Source organism: Bufo gargarizans, chromosome 1 (assembly GCF_014858855.1).
Source record: "Bufo gargarizans isolate SCDJY-AF-19 chromosome 1, ASM1485885v1, whole genome shotgun sequence".
In the NCBI taxonomy this organism is placed as follows: domain Eukaryota; kingdom Metazoa; phylum Chordata; class Amphibia; order Anura; family Bufonidae; genus Bufo; species Bufo gargarizans.
Window position 1 is genome coordinate 180,757,736 of NC_058080.1, and position 17,085 is coordinate 180,774,820.

The following is a 17,085-nucleotide window of genomic DNA, read 5'->3' on the forward strand; positions in this document are numbered from 1 at the left end:
AGAAGGTCGCTCATCTCACTGGGAGTGAAGAAAAATTTTCTGGAGTCCTCAACGATCTCGCCCTCAGATAGGTGATCGTCCTCCTCTTTTTTAGAGGATGATGCATCCTCCTCTAAATCCTCGGAGTCAGAGGGGATGTCTGCCCCCCTGGGTCTTTTCGGCGGGCGGATCTCCCTGGTATCCTCACGGAGGGAGGCCAAAGAAGATTTAACCTCCTCCTGGATCATGGATCTGAACTCCTGCATGATTGAGGGCTGTTCATCTCTCACTATCTTAGTGATGCAATCCTTGCACAGTTTTTTTGTGTAATCCTCAGGAAGCCTGACGGTACACTGGATGCATCTGGCGGTCTTCTTAACTTTTTTTAAAGTAAGTTTGGCCTAGCGAGAGAGAGAGAAGCAGCCCATTTAATTTATGTCAATCTGGTATAGGAGCTAAATTAAATGCAGTATACCAGCAGACACCACCAGGGGGAGGAGACAGTGGTTTCTCTCTAAGGCACAACCTCCCCCTGTAGCCAACTAATAAGCCGCCGTGCCCAGGTGGGCTACTCACGCTAGGGCGCTCTGGAGCGGTCTGCTCCCTCTGCTGTGTCTCCTTCTCCTGGTCCGACATCTCTGGTAGGAGAGCGATGCAGATAGCGCAGCGGAGCTGTTAGCGTCCTTTTTATGAAAGAACCATCTACTTCCGGGTTCCGGCCTGCGGCCCGGAAGTGACGTCAGACGCGCGCGACGGCCGCGAGCGTCTTTCCGGTCGGCTACCTCCGAGAGGTAGGCGACCCGCGGCATTCTCAGGGCAGGCTTCCCTCACAAGGGAGCGTGACCCCGGCGTCCCCTGTCAGCTTGAGAACGAGTCCGCCGGAGAGCAGGGGACGCATCCCTGGGTGAAAAGGAGCCACAAGGGAGGCAAGAGCACCACCGATGCGGTCACCCAGGTACAGGAAAATAATAAACGAGGTCCACTTCACCTCCCTGGAAGCCAGAGAGGACTTTACTCTGTCCTGGCCACTATAGGGGCAGGAACACACTGGTGAATGGTGGTGGGAGGGGTCCTTTTAAACCTATCTCTGTTCCTGCCCCTACAGAGGTCAGGGGTCAATCTCTCTGGGCCGTCATGGTGGTGAAGTGGAAAGTGTTATTAGCATACGTATGAGAGAGAAATAGTACATTTGACTATCCTGGCCACCTGAAATTTTCTGCAACTACCACAGAATTTGACACCTTCAGGGTTGTGCAGTGGTTTAACATTGATGACCTATCCTCAGAACAGTTCATCAATATGAGAGAAGCTGGGGTCTAACTCCTGGCACCCCTGCCAATTAGCTCCTTGAAGAGAGAGGGGCACATGCAAGCATTGCTTAGACTACTTTCACATTAGCGTTTTTCTTTTCCGGCACCGAGTTCCGTCCTAGGGGCCTCTATACCGGAAAATATCCAGGCATATCCCCATGCATTCTGAATGGAGAGTAATCCGTTCAGGATGTCTTCAGTTCAGTCATTTTGATTGATCAGGCAAAAGTGAAAAACGTAGCATGCTACGGTTTTATCTCCAGTTTTTTTCACTGAAGACTTGCCTGAATGCTGGATGCGCAGACCTTTTAAAAATAAGAAAAAAAAAATACCAGATCCGTTTTGCTTGATGACACTGGAAAAATGGATCCGGTATAGCAATGCATTTTTCTGACTGAAAAATGCCTGATCAGTCAGACAAAATGACATGCATTTGCATACAGTTTGCCTGATCAGGCAGGCAGTTCAGGCAACGGAACTGCCTGCTGGAATTAAACAACGCAAGTGTGAAAGTACCCTAACTCTTCAAATTAACTTCTATACCATCTCCTTTGCACCTACTTCATTTAAAATTTCCATCACGGTCAATACGGTCTTTCAAAGGATGGATCTAGTACTAGTTAATTTTGTTTTTCTGCTTTCTGAATGTTTTGCTCCTAAATGACAAGACTAGGGATTGACTTTGGATTAAACATTCAGTTGATTTGCATAAAAAACTGTTATAATACAGTACAGAGCGGGAGATCCCTAGACAAGACGCTTCAAATATTTTGCACACAAGACTGTTAAAAGGCGCTACCTTTACTGGTTGCACTACCAAAATTATTTGTACACTTTCATGACACTGGGCTATTCAGTTGTAATGTTATGCCAAGTGTACTGGACTGTACAACTAAGGACACATCGAGGGTCATCTTTTTTTTACAAATGTGTACACTTAAGTTTTTAAAAGTTAGCAATTATCTGTGATTCTAATGCTGCCTGTAATGGTATCACCTGTGTGAAGATAAGACAGGATCATTTCACAACAGGTGAGCTTAACTATTCGTTCCTTGCACAATGACCTCTGCACAGATCATGCCTAGAAAACTCTCCCATAGAAGCCATTAAAAGGGTTCTGCAGTTTGTTTAAACTGATAATCTATCCTCTGGATAGATCATCAGCATCTGACCGGCAGGGGTCCGACACCGGGGACCCCCGCCGATCAACAGTTTGTGAAGGCAGCAGCGCCGCGGCCTTCTCACTGTTTACCGCTGGTCCAGTGACATCACAACTAGTATCACTGGCCTGGGCGCAGCTAAGCTCTGTTCACTTGAGCAGATGTCAGATGCTGATCTATGCAGAGGAAAGATCAGTTAAAACAAACTGTAGAACCCCTTTAAGGTCTTTAGCCCATTTGGCTTCCATACAGCAATTTTCTTAAAGGGGCTTTCCCAACACTTCAGATACTGATGACCTATCCTCATTTATTGTTATTGGTTATTTTTAGGAAAGGAAGGCGATTTTAACTATTTTTTATTTTATTTTTGCTTTTGTCACCTTGAGTGAGTTAAAAGTAAAAATAAATTTCTTGAACTCTGGTTCACACTTGGAACCGAACCAGAGTTTGAGAAATGTTTCTTTACAGCAGAAATTAGTTTATTAAATTGTGCAAAGTCTCGCTAGACTGCGCAAAGTAATAACTTTGGCTCACCTGAGCCAATACATTAATACCGTACGGAGCCTGCTTGAGGCTTTGGGCTATTTCAGCAATGTAACAGGTTCCCGGATCTCAGCCAGGAAACGCTGTTACCGGAGCGGAAGCGTATGGCTTCCATACTGCTCAGATGCCATGGTCACAAGGGGAAAATTTATGCGATTGGCTGATTGCATACATGTGCCATGGGTCTCTGCTATTTAAAATAGCAGCAACCCGTGGTATAGACCACACTGCATGTGTCATGTTAAAAGATCAGACTTAAATGTACGGCAGAGGTACTTAAGTAGACAGTATTTAAACACGTATCCCATGCCAAAAAGCCACCAGAACCCACCCCTATTGTTTTCAAGGTATGCCATGCTGCAGTTTATGGCCACGACTGTATAAATAGATCATTTAAAGGCCATAAATCGCAGTTCAGCCTTCCTTTGACATCAATGTAATATAGATTCTACACCAGTTAGAATTCCATGCGACAAAATGCTGTGTAAATGGTCCCTAAAAAGGTGACACTGCAATAATTACTTCAGACACACAAGTGTCACCATCTTCTGACTGGCATAAAGGATCTGAAAAATTCTGAGTTCACACTCAATACATGAAAGTTTTCCACTAAAGGAATGATGCTGCATCCAATGTGAACTAAGGGCACTTGACTTCTAGCCCTCTCAGGATGCCAATGATGGCAGAGTCCTACACTATTGCAACGCAGGGTACAGAAATAGCTTGCTTCTTTGTGTATGCTGGTATGTGTGGAGGACTTGCACTCTACTTTTAGCAGTGTTGACACCACCTAATGTTGAGGTGTTCCAGCTACTGCCCTTTTCTTACATGGATTGCCCCCTTTGGCCCATGTATCTATGCAGGTCTCAATGGTTAGGGCCACTAATAAAGTGTGATTGTTTATAGCTTCTATAAACAGGGTAAGGCCCTATAACTCAATAGTACACACAAGACAGATGTTATATAGAATAGTTTTATTTTTTCCAGACTACTTCAGATCGAGCATCTCAGACAGACTCCTGCACAGGAGGCTCATATCCATCAGCCCGTTCAACTTTGGCTCCTGTGTCATCCCCAGAAGGCTTTCCAGTGCCACCGCCCTCACCGTGGAGCTCCATAAGTTTACCCACTGCAAAAAAAGAATAAACTTTATTCAATCTGTATTTGATGTAGAACTACAGTATTAGCACTTTCCAGTCACTGCTTCTATAGACATGTAATTTATGACCTGCCACCCAGGCCAATGCCCAGAGTGGTTTCTGTGAATTATAAAACAATACAATCATTCCTCAGACCCATTGAAGTAAGATTGTTACTTCTTACCCATCCACCACAACACTGCACTCGCATGCTGCACGCTCTTCCCCCTTATGTCCCAACCAGACATGTGCGCTGTTCCTGTTCAGCTGCATTTACTACTATGCAGTTAAACAGAAAAAAAAAAAACATCCAGTCTGACCCAATTGGAAGAGCTCACAGCCTGGGCGAGTGCAGTGGGCTCATGCACACAATAGCCACTGTTGCAGTCTGCATATTGCGGATCCACAAAACAGGGATGCCAGACTTGTTTGTTCCCTATTTTGAGGAACGGAACATCTGATCCATAATAGAACAGACCTATCCTTGTCCATTATACACACAAGAACAGGACATGTTATATTTTATGCAGGTGCTTCGGAAAGGATATACTGATGCAGACAGCATCTTTTGTGGCCCTAATTAGGTGAATGGGTCCACATCTGACCTGCAAAAAATGTCAACGGTGAGCAGGTATACCAGAGCAGCCCTCACACAACACTCATGCATTATACAGCTGACCAGTGGGGGTGCCGGATTCAGACCCCTGCCAATCTGATATTGATGAACTATCCTGAGGATAGGTCATCAAGATGGGAAAAGTGGAAACCCTCTTTAAAAAGTATCTTACTTTAAAACATCAGGGGCTCCACCACTGCTTTCCTACACCATGACCATTATACACGATATGTCCAAGGCTGCTCTATTGAGCCTTACAGGTATACTGTGCGCATGCAAATACTGCACTAAACTACCCAGAGCGATTCAGGGCTTGCAAGAACGGGAGCTGTAGGTTCACAGGGCAAGAGTCATGCAGGACCAGAATTACTATGTGTGATGGCAATCAAACTAGAGTTTAGCAAAAATAAACAGGCAAAATAGAGAATAATGTGTTAGCTGGATGTTCACTTTTGTGCCTCATACATCTTAACAGGGATCTTTTTATTGTAAAGAGCTCTAACCTTTAAAAATACATGCAGTAGCTGTATATTTTTAATGGAGTTCAATGTATTAAAAAAAAAAAAAAAAAAAAAAAAAAAAAAAATCACATGAAGTCAGCTTTTTAGTGTCACACATAGCTGTAAGTAGCCAGGTTTTTGTTTTTTTTTATTCAGGTTATTTTTTCATTCAATGCCCAATAATGACTTGGGCTCTATCAGTAAAACAGAACTTCTCTCTAAATATCCCATCTTATGATAGGCAGTCAGGTGAAATAGGTTTTGGGGAAAAAAAAAAAAACTCTTAATCTGAAAAATGCCAGCTGCCCCTAAAGGAGCCAACTCACATAAGACCCTGACAGCACATACACAAGAAATGTCAAAAATACAACATGTCTGTTATATTTAATGCCTGAAATCAGTGCAAAACATTTTACTGGATGTTGCACAGCAGCCATTTTCATGGGCATGAGCTCGCTGACAGAATTCTATGCTCACTAGGGCATTGAATTTGGGCAATTAGAAGTTCACATGCAGACAAGATTGCAACAATTAAGGGAACCTGTCACCTCCCAAAACCATCCCAAGCGGCCAGCAGTGTGTTTCTGATGATGCCTTTCTACTTGAAGGCAGATGCAACAAAAGCTCAAAGCATTCCTTTATCCCCTGCTGGCGCGCTTCTCCACACATGCTTGAAGTCAGAGGCAGCGGCCTCCTTGCGTCAAGTCACGGTAAGCACGCCCCCTTCCCTGCCCCTTTGCTGTTCCTGACAGCCGGCAGTTTGGCTGGCTTTGCCGAATTCTCTGCATAAGCCTGTCAGTCACAGCGAAGGGGGCGTGGTTACCGTGACTTGACGCAAGGAGGCCGCTGCCTCAGTGACTCCAAGCCTGACTAGAGAAGCACGCCAGCAGAGGATAAAGGAATGCTTTCTGAGCTTTTGCTGCATCTGCCTTCAGGAAGAAAGGCATCATCAGAAACACTGCTGGCGGCTTAGGATGGTTTTGGGAGGTGACAGGTTGCCTTTAACTTTACCCAATAAATCTTGAAGAATAAAGACAAAGTAATTTACTCCGCTGAGCCAACTACAGATATGGATTTGAATAGACACGAGGATAACCGTTAAAAGCTACAGCTGCTCTAAATTTTATTGCACGTTCAAACACTTACGCTCAAATTTTGGCTTCTTCAGCATCTTTACTTTGCGAACATAGACATCATGGAGAGGATAGATAGACTGGCAGGCCTTTTCTATATCTTTGCCTATGCTGTCTGGGATCCTAAAATTAAATCAGATTAAAAGGCAAGGTCAGGACATTTTACTTAAATGAAACTGATTAAAAACAAAGATTAAAGCTGTACCTGTATACAGCAGACTAGATTTAAAGGGGTTATCCAGGAATCGATAATGATAATCACATCTGTGGGAGTCCATGTCCCAGGAAGCCGCCACGCTTACCGGAGCTCTGGCGAGTGCAGCTTTCCAAGGACAAAGCTGTACATTGACTGCATGGTACAGCAGCTCGGTCCCCTTCACCTGAATGAGGCAGAGCTGCAACTAGGTCACGTGACTGATGTATCGTGAGATAACATGGCCTAGGACAGTGATGGCTAACCTACAGCACTCAAGATGTGGTGAAACTACAACTCCCAGCATGCTTCATTTCTATGGAGTTCTGACAACAGCCAAGCAAGTGTACATCTTGGGAGTTCTAGTTTTACCACAGCTGGAGTGCGGGTGGTTAGTCATCACAGGCCTAGGAAGATGCTGTGCCAGCCTTTTCTACCAGCTGATCGACAGGGGTCTGATAACCAGAGGTTAGGTTTATTAAATTATATATTAAAATAAACTCGCAGATAACCCCCTCAAAGTCATGTGGTGCCAGACAGCTTTTAAAGGGAAATGGTCACCATTAAAATGCAAATTAATCTGCAGGCAGAATGTTCTAGGGCAGGAGGAGCTGAGCAGATTAGTTTTACTATAAAAGATTCAGTGAAACCTGTATTTTATACATTTATATCTCTGCTCATTCTGGGCTAATAAGTCAAGGAGGAGGACCTATCAGTGACTGACAGCCTTCCCTCTATGACTGTGTATACAGATACATCTGTCACTGATAGGACTTCTTCCTTTACATCTCAGCCCAGAATGAGCATAAATATAAATGTATAAAATACAGGTTTTACTGACTCTTAAAACTATATAACATTCTGCTCAGCTCGCCCTGTAGCTCAGACAGTGTTCAATGTGACAGGTTCCCTTTAAATCTATCTTCTGCAAAGCACAGCCATGTGCATCCTCCTGTTCACCAGCACCAGTTCTGATAGTCACTATATTCTAACCAGCATGGCATAAGCCAAACTTCCAACTCCGACCAACTTCAAAGGTGACTCCACAATCCTGCTAGTGATCACTTTTAATAGAATATAACGGTTATGATTAAATATGTAATCTTTCCTAAATTCCCATGAAAGTGAATAAGCAACAAACTATTCATATAATTATACATTAATATTTTTTCTCTCTTCCACCTCCACAGCGCTGACTATACACAGCACATAACTTTGCAGACAGTTGCTGCACAAATTCCCCATCTTCAGGACACTGCAGTTTAAATAAGTACAGTCTGGTTGTAAATTGGATCAGGGCCCTCCATGTACTAAATGAAATAATGCACTTACAGAATACCTGCTGCTGACTCCAGATAAGAAGTTTTGATGTCAATACTCATCCCCAGTCCCCAACTATGCGCCCACAAACTGGACATAGAATGCGTACATAGGACTTCTCCTGTGTGCATCAATGCATTCTACGGCTGGTTTGCAGCAACACGGGGGGCGAGTACAAAGTACTGATGCGCGGGGGGGGGGGGGGGGGGGGGGGGGGGCAGGTGTTCTATACATGTATTGCTGTACTTATTTAGGGCTCGACAGAGTTGACAGATTCTCCTATTGTCTGTTTACATGGCTAAAATCTATGACCAAAACATCAGTAGCAGATTAGCAGTTGATTTTATAATTTGGTAGAGATTTGAAACGTTTTAAGAGAGTTTTAAAGACGTTTTAGGTTGAGGTTTTCCTGGTTCCGAATTAACAAATAGAGTTAAAAGGTGTCAGAATATGGCAACGAGAAAAAAAATAATTAAATAGGTAAAAACAATTGTGGTATGTATAGTGATGTAATGATCTGGTACACAGTGCTACGTACCACGCTGCATCACTACTTCAGACAGGACAGCATCTCACTGAGATGCCAATGCTGAAGAGCTCAGCAGTTTCTCTGCTATCAGACACTGTCCTGCTGGAAGCCATGATAAAGCGTGGTCACACGAGAAGTCCCAGATCTGCAATATCACGCTGTGACAGTCACAGCGATGAGAAACATCCCCTGCAAATAATGAAAGTGGCTAGCCTCACCAAAGGCTCAAAGCCAATAGGAAGATATACGCATGGCAATTATTTTGGATCTGTCCCTATGTACTAGGATTGTCACAATACCAAAAATTTGCGATACCATGCAGAAAACCACCAAAAAAAGCCATGTGCATTCCACATTTTATGGAACACCCGGCCCATAATCGAACAGTCCTGTCCTAAAAAAAAAAGGCGAATCACGCAGTTCACCGCATAGGAGATATTAAATATTTGAATAGTTTGGAGTTTTTGGACGCGGCGACATGTAATATGTTTATATATTTTATATGTAAAACTGTGAAAGGGGGGTGATTTAAACTTTTTATTTAATAATCATTTCCCTCTTAGGGGATAGAACCTGGAATCTTTTGATCCCATGGCCTATTAACCTTGATAGAGCTATTAGGGTGAATAGGACTTCACACTCTCCCTGCTCCCCTGTGCATAGTACACACAGCAGCAGGGTTACCATGGCAGCCAGGACTTCAGTAGCATCCTGGCTGCCATGGTAACAGATTGAGCCCCAGGATTACACTGCTGGGGCTCTGGTCACAACTACCACTGCACCACCAATGAGGAGGAGGGGAGGGGACCCTGTGGCCACTGTCAACAATGAATTATTACTGGGGGGTGGCGCACTGCACCAATGATTTAATACCGTGGGGTTGGGGGCGCAGTACCCCACCAATGTTTTTAAACCATTAATACAAATACTGAAGGAGAGTGCCGGCAGCAGAATCACATAGCGGCACCCGACCTCTATGACAGGGAGCTGGGGCACCTGAGTGGTTAACTGCTGATCGCAGCTCCCTATCAGAGGTCGGTTTCCAGCTAGGTCATTCTGCAGTATTTGTATTAATGGTTTAGTTATCATTGGTAACCACCCCCTCCTCCGCCCCTCTTTCTCATTGGTGCCGGCAGGAGGGAGAGAGTGACTTTCTCCCCTGTGCTGCTGAGGGAACATGGAGTGCACCGAGAGCAGCGCGCTCATTGTTCTCCAATACTAGGCTGCGCCGCAGCCTAGTATCAGTAAATGGCAAATCCCGGTATCGAAGAGATACTGGTGCAAAAGTATCGATTGGGTATCGATAATTCGATACCCAGTGCAACCCTCCTATATTCACCTATTTATTTGAATTAATGCTAATCTTTGCTCCTTAGCTAAAAACACTCAAGAATGCCAAGAGGAGCAACTCTGACAGAAAGAGACCCACAGCCTCTTGTTATTTTACAATAATTATTTGCAGTTGCCAAGCTTCTAAGTCAGAAAATCCCTTTAAAGTGAGAGAGTATTGTATTCCATGACATTGATCCAAAGTGGGAAACTCAGAACGATCTCAAAACAATCACAGATTGTCATTTGGGACCGAAACAAATTGTCACCACTTTTCCCACTATGAACCATTCAAGTGAGCAAAAAGTAGCTTTATGAAAACTTAGACCAGGCAGAAACTTACAGTTTGTTGACAACTTCCTTCAGGTCATTTGTTTGCACTTCACGGGTCATGATTTCCATCATCTTCTTACGGATCTGACGTACTTGTTGATGCTGGGCATAGGAAGTCTTTCTGATCTGATTGGTGCGCTTCTTTGTGAACCCAACACAGAACAGGCGGAGAAGGTAGCCATCTGTAGTCTTCACATCAACATGTGCTTCAATCATGGTCTACATATGAAAAAGCTTAGCATGAGCATCAGTCAGTTCAGTACATATCTCTCTGTAGAGCTCAACACTGCAATATATACAGAACCCATAGACTGTAGCCATATATGCAGTGTATTGACTGATTTCTATAATATGGGCAGCCTGTGCCTGCTCTGCTGAAACCTCGACACAGGTTATAAAATACACAGCAAAAATGTTTTAGGGCATTTGTAACAGACCTGCACCCAAGTCTCTTACAAGAATGCCAGGCCGGCCCGTTTACTAAGGCCTCTTTCACACTTGCGTTGTCCGGATCCGGCGTGTACTCCACTTGCCGGAATTACACGCCGGATCCGGAAAAACGCAAGTGTACTGAAAGCATTTGAAGACGGATCCGTCTTCAAAATGCTTTCAGTGTTACTATGGCACCCAGGACGCTATTAAAGTCCTGGGTGCCATAGTAGTAGTGGGGAGCGGGGGAGCAGCATACTTACCATCCGTGCGGCTCCCGGGGCGCTCCAGAATGACGTCAGAGCGCCCCATGCGCATGGATCATGTGATCCATGCGATCACGTCATCCATGCGCCTGGGGCGCCCTGACGTCACTGATGGAGCGCCCCGGGAGCCGCACGGACGGTAAGTATGCTGCTCCCCGCTCCCCACTACAGTTTACCATGGCTGCCAGGACTTTAGCGTCCCGGCAGCCATGGTAACCATTGAGAAAAAGCTAAACGTCGCATCCGGCAATGCGCCGAAACGACGTTTTAGCTTAAGGCCGGATGCGGATCAATGCCTTTCAATGGGCATTCATTCCGGATCCGGCCTTGCGGCAAGTGTTCCGGATTTTTGGCCGGAGCAAAAAGCGCAGCATGCTGCGCTATTTGCTGCGGCCAAAAAACGTTCCGTTCCGGAACTGAAGACATCCTGAAGGACGGACTGTCCATTCAGAATGCATTAGGAAAATCCTGATCAGTATTCTTCCGGCATAGAGCCCCGACGACGGAACTCTATGCCGGAAGACTATAACGCAGATGTGAAAGGGCCCTAAGGTCTATCTAGGCACATGAGTATCAAATCTTTGATTAAACAATCCATTTGAAGATACTGAAGTTGTGACAACTGGTTTTCTACACATATGTACGTCACTTGTAGCTTTCCATAGTCAACCAACTCAACATATACTACCAGTCTATGCTCTGCTAGTGGATTCTGAAAGTAATAAAAAAAAAAAAAAAACATCTTTATGCCATACTTAAAGTGGTTCTGCAGTTTGTTTAAACTGATCTATCCTCTGGATAGATCATAAGCATCTGATCGGCGGGGGTCCAACACCCGGGACCCCTGCCGATCAGCTGTTTGAGAAGGCAGTGGTGCTCCAGCAGCGCCGCAGCCTTCTCACCGTTTACCGCAGGCCCAGTGACGTCACGACTAGTATCACTGGCCTGGGCGGGGCTAAGCTCTGCTCACTTGAATGGAGCTTAGCCCCACACAGGCCATTGATACTAGTCGTGACGTCACTGGGCCTGCGGTAAACTGGGCATCGGACCCCTACCGATCAGATGCTGATGACGTATCCAGAGGATAGATCATCAGTTTAAACAAACTGCAGAACCCTTTTAAATGAGATTGTCAGTACTTCAATACTGATGGCCGACCCACATTAATATCTGATCAGAGGGGATACGACACCCCATCAATCAGCTGTTTTGTAATAGATCTGGCAATAGAACTAAAAACTCAATTCAATGAAATGGATGGAGCCATGCAGCAGAGCTGATAGGCAGGTGCAAAGTCTCAGACCCCCGCTAACCAGATATTGCTCCTGATAAGCCAATTTATTAAGGAGTCACTAACTTAAAAATTAAATTGATGTCAAACATATCAAAAGTTAACATCGGTGGTGGTCCAAGTGCTTAGATGTATTAAACAATTCAGACAGCACACCAATTTTGGTTATGCTTGATTTAGTCTTTATTTAGCCGGACATGGTGGTACACTGAACAATGTTTCGGGCAAATTGAATGCCCTTCATCAGGCAAGCGTGTGTCCACTTGACAGCATGGAGAGTGTGTACCACCATGTCCGGCTAAATAAAGACTAATCAAGCATAACCAAAATTGGTGTGCTGTCTGAATTGTTTAATACAAATTGAGTTCCAAGAGGTGGAGCCAGGAACACAGCCTTGATGAGCACCCACATCAGCCAGAATAGATAGAGTGCTGTGATCACCTTGGATTACTATAACCAAGTGCTTAGATGCCCACTGACTCCCTAAAACAAAGGGTGGGGAGTGTGCATATCCTCTCCTCACTGCAAGAGACCGGCTCCACAGAAGTCTACTGACCCATCTTGATTCCATCCTCAGCAGCAAGGAGAGGGCACGATACGCACACACTTCTCTCATCCTAGGGATTAGTCAGGGTGGTCTCACTGTTCAGATCCCCACCAACCTAAATGTTTGATATGTCATAGAAACCATTTAACAAGTTTGTGACCCCTTAAAATACTAAAAAAAAAATATTTAAAGAGGACCTGTCGTCTATCAGTAACGACAAGCATTCTCAGTGTAATCATTCCGGAACATTCACTAGGGAACATCAGGACGATCTCAATAATCACTGACCATCATTTGGGACCGAAAAAGTCATCATTTGCTCCCATCCCATATGATCTTTATCAAATACTTTCCAGCAGTAGGACAACCAGATTCCAGCCAGGGCAGGGCAAAATAAAGCTGTGGGACGTGCCACCACTGCCATGTGTCAATACAGATCACTAAAGAAAATGCATTTCCTCTCAATTTCCTCATATTGCACTGTTACATGGGCAACTGAAAAAAGTAAGGTTAGCACAATGGACTAAGAGCCAAAGCAGATCTTCCCTTGTACCTGCCATTTCTTGACCATTGAGCACATCTTGTCACGAGTCAGATCCATGCCATGGAAGTTGGTGAGGCAGTTCTTGCCCTGTACATCTTCTGTAATCAGCTTGAATTTACGGAAGGCCACTTCATCGTTCTGCAGGTCAGCCAGGCTCACCTCAAACACACGGCCCTTCAGTCCATCAGAGGCAATTTCTGTTTCGAGGAACATATAGGAAACACTAAGCACATTTCTGAGAGGAAATAGTCCAGACAATTCACTGAGAGAAAATGGGAACCATCAGAACGATCTCATGGTGGGAATCACAGACATCAGTTGGGACCGAAACACACACATCATGCACCGCCATTTCAGAAAGATTACATATGTAACTCATGCCTAAACTGGGGAAGCCTCATTTCAGAAAGGTACTGCAAGTTGTGTTGTAATGCTAGGCCGGGGGTGCAAGTGCCTAGACCCCAGTCATATGCACTGATGTCTATGTGCCTCAGAGCCCATGCACACTAAGTATTTTTGGTCCAGACGTGGCCAAACTGGTAAATATTCTGCATTACACATAGGCCATTGTGCTACCACCTGCCCTTGGCACAGCCAAGACATGCCATTCCACACCATACAGGGTGCACTATATAGCAGGAAAGAGGCTGTGCAAAGTCATTCACTTATCCCCTAATCTATGGCATGGGGGATAAGCATTTGATTGGTGGGGTCTGACCACTAACCAATCCTGAGACCATTAGTCCTGTTACTCCTAAACAGAGCAGGTGGTCACATGACCACTGCCATCGCATTCATTCTGTATAGGACAGCACTGGGTTACCCCTGGCAGGACATGTGTGGGACCTGCCGCTTCCTTCATTCAGGCAAATGGACCCAGTGTCTCGTGATCAGCTGAACCGCCACAGCCCCTTTAAGTACGGCTACTTTTACACCTGCGCTTTCTGCTTCTTGCTATTGCGATCCGTCATCGGATCTCAATACTGGAGGAAAACACTTCCGTTTTGTCCCCATTCATTGTCAGTGGGGACAAAACTGAAAGAGGTGCACCAGAAGGCATTCCCATGACACACACAAAAGCATTGCAAGCAGCGTTTCTGAGTGCATCCTGGGATGACAAAACTTCTTGGCTATTTTAGAGATAATACAACCGGATGTATTATGACAGATCCAGCGAAAACTCTGGTGTGAAAGTAGCCTTATAAAAGGGGCCGTCTCATCACGGACAATGACGGCATATTGCTAGGAGGGCACACTGCGCAGCCGCCCTACATTTTCTATGGGGCTGGCGAAAATAGTCTAGCTTTTTCTGTCGGCCGCACAGAAATGAATGAAAGCAGGGGCCGTGCATGCACAGTACGCTCCTATTCACTTCTATGGGGAGCCGGCTTGGTGGTGGCCAGACCCTAGCCCTCCAGTCACCACCTTGGGTCCCAGCGGTGGGACCCACACCTATAAGACAATGGGGGCATATCCTAGAGATATGCCCCCATTGTCTGAGATGAGAAAACCTTTAACTTATCCCCTATTCCACGGCTAGGGGGATAAGCATTTGATAGGATTGGTGGTGGGAACAGAGGTCCCGTTACCCCTGACAGGAGCTGGTGGTCACACATGGCATTCATTCTGTAGAGGACAGCTCTGGGCTGTCTCTGGCAGGACCTGTGTGACCTGTTTCTTCCTTCAGGGAAATAGACCCATAGTCTGAACCGCCACCAATAAGTGCACATGACCCCATCATACATGTGCAGGAAGCGGAGCACTGTGTACATGGTAGGTCCATGGCCTGAGGTAGACAGCGGTTGACCTGGCACTGACCAGCCCAACCCTAGAAACCCTCACGGAGAGGAGCTGCGGTCACTTACTGGTTCCCTGGGTCCTGGTTACCAATGTCTTCCCCAGATTGCGGATATTGAACATGGCCGGCGCCTTGACATCGTACCAGTCCTTCTTGGAGAAAGGGTCCACGCTGAGGACACAAAGCACAACAGGTCAGCCATGGACGGGCCATCGCGACAGCCGGCTCCCTCATGGCGAGCAGCTCTCCCGTGCACACAGAGCAGCACAGCCAACCATGGAGCCGAGCGAAGAACAATCCGCCTGCCCCCAACGCCATCCTCCCCTTACCAACCCTCCCCACAGCACAGGACCCTTCTCAGGGCCTTCCCGCTCCCGGCCATCTCCATATTTTTACTCACATCTTCTTCTTGGCACCCTTTTTGCCGCCCTTGGTCAGCCGCTTGTTCTTGCCGACTGCCATCTTGTCGAGCTGGGAGAGAAAGAGGAAGCGCAGGCCGCACACGCGAGATTTCACAGCGAGAGAAGAGAAACCAGCGAGAGGAAGCGGGCGCGTGTACTCAGAAAAAACCGAGGACCTCTAGCGGCGATGCGGGTAACTGCAGGGATGGAATACTCCAGCGACAGTAGTAACCTTCATATAGAAGCGCTGAGAACCTTTTCTCATTACAAAAGGTGCGGTTCACAGGAAAATGTAACATATTTAGAGATGGATATGGGGGAAGTAATTATTAGGAGTGAAATGAGCAAAAAATAAGCGTCTGTATTTGAGGTCAAACTAAAACAAAGTCTTAAAAGGAACCTGTCAGCAGATGCTGCCTTAATGCTGACAGGCTCCCTCCTTACAATGAACACTGTGACGCTTCATCAAAAAACATTGATGAAAACATTTTTTTTCAAACAGGTTTTTTCCCCCCTAACCTGCCAAATCTTCCTCCCCTGCATCGCCATGAGGTCAGGGGAGAAGGGAGGAAACCTTAGGACAGTGATGGTGAACCTCTTAGAGACCGAGTGCCCAAACTGCAACCCAAAACCCACTTATTTATCGCAAAGTGCCAACACAGCAACCTGAACACCAATATCATATATCTTCCATGTACTTTATAATTTAGCTATAATAGCCTGTCTACATTCAGTGAGTGTGCTGCCTGTGCTGTTCATAGCATGTCCTGCACTGATGAATGGCAGGAAAAGTCTAAGGCTACTTTCACACTTGCGTTCAGAGCGGATCCGTCTGAGACGGATCCGCTCATATAATGCAGACGGTGGATCCGTTCAGAACGGATCCGTCTGCATTATATTGTAAAAAAATTTCTAAGTGTGAAAGTAGCCTCAGACGGATCCGTCCAGACTTTACATTGAAAGTCAATGGGGGACGGATCCGTTTGAAAATTGAGCCATAGTGTGTCATATTCAAACGGATCCGTTTGGATCCGTTTGTCCATTGTAAGTCTGGACGGATCCGCTTGCCTCCGCACGGCCAGGCGGACACCCGAATGCTGCAAGCAGCGTTCAGGTGTGTCCGCTTGCTGAGCGGAGCGGAGGCTGAGCGCTGCCAGACTGATGCATTCTGAGCGGATCCGCATCCACTCAGAATGCATTAGGGCTGGACGGATGCGTTCGGGGCCGCTTGTGAGCCCCTTCAAACGGAACTCGCAAGCGGAGCCCCGAACGCTAGTGTGAAAGTAGCCTAAGGCATATTGGTACACCATAGACTTTCCCCAGGGTGCGGGTGCCCACAGAGAGGGCTCTGAGTGCCGCCTCTGGCACCCGTGCCATAGGTTCGCCATCACTGCCTTAGGAGGTCAGGGAGAAGCAGTCAGCAGGAAAGGGTGCCAAGCTTGGGCACTGTGAAAAGGTAAGCCCACACCACTGGGCACTTGGGAGAAATAAAAGTCATTTTCCTGGACATGGAATAAACACCCAGATGACATAAAGTTATGGTTATAATGTTTTTACAATGTTGTGATTCATTGCTGGTAGTTATATTAGGCTTCTTTCACATTAGCTTTAGGGTTGTCCGGCAGGCTGTACAAGCAGGGGAACAGCCTGCCGGATCCGTACTAACGCTTGCACACAGGTGTGCTGCCGGAAGTCCGCCCCTGTACCATTCACTATAATGGGGAC

General features: G+C 46.0%; 1 protein-coding gene and 2 non-coding genes across 3 annotated transcripts; all 3 read right to left on the minus strand.

Annotated features, from left to right (window-relative positions):
• Nucleotides 1-3,951: 3,951 nt before the first annotated feature.
• Nucleotides 3,952-15,489, minus strand: RPS3A (ribosomal protein S3A). The gene is made up of 6 exons (XM_044300360.1): nucleotides 15,360-15,489; nucleotides 15,027-15,130; nucleotides 13,171-13,358; nucleotides 10,095-10,303; nucleotides 6,394-6,503; nucleotides 3,952-4,121 (listed from the first exon to the last, which is right to left on the minus strand). Exons 1-6 carry the CDS (start codon nucleotides 15,419-15,421, stop codon nucleotides 4,000-4,002), a joined length of 795 nt encoding a protein of 264 aa, XP_044156295.1. The 5' UTR covers nucleotides 15,422-15,489; the 3' UTR covers nucleotides 3,952-3,999.
• On the minus strand, nucleotides 9,960-10,028 carry LOC122925266. The gene has a single exon (XR_006387581.1). It is a non-coding gene; the product is annotated as a small nucleolar RNA SNORD73 (small nucleolar RNA).
• Nucleotides 12,876-12,938, minus strand: LOC122925268. The gene has a single exon (XR_006387582.1). It is a non-coding gene; the product is annotated as a small nucleolar RNA SNORD73 (small nucleolar RNA).
• Nucleotides 15,490-17,085: the final 1,596 nt, after the last annotated feature.

Bases quoted from the DNA above. Each gene is read 5' to 3' on its own strand.
- RPS3A (XM_044300360.1), bottom strand. From the start codon at position 15,421: ATGGCAGTCGGCAAGAACAAGCGGCTGACCAAGGGCGGCAAAAAGGGT. The intron at 13,359-15,026 runs GTAAGTGACCGC...TCCTCGAAACAG, and splicing joins AACCAGGACCCAGGGAACCA to AAATTGCCTCTGATGGACTG. The intron at 6,504-10,094 runs GTAAGTTTCTGC...ATTTAATTTTAG, and splicing joins AAGGAAGTTGTCAACAAACT to GATCCCAGACAGCATAGGCA.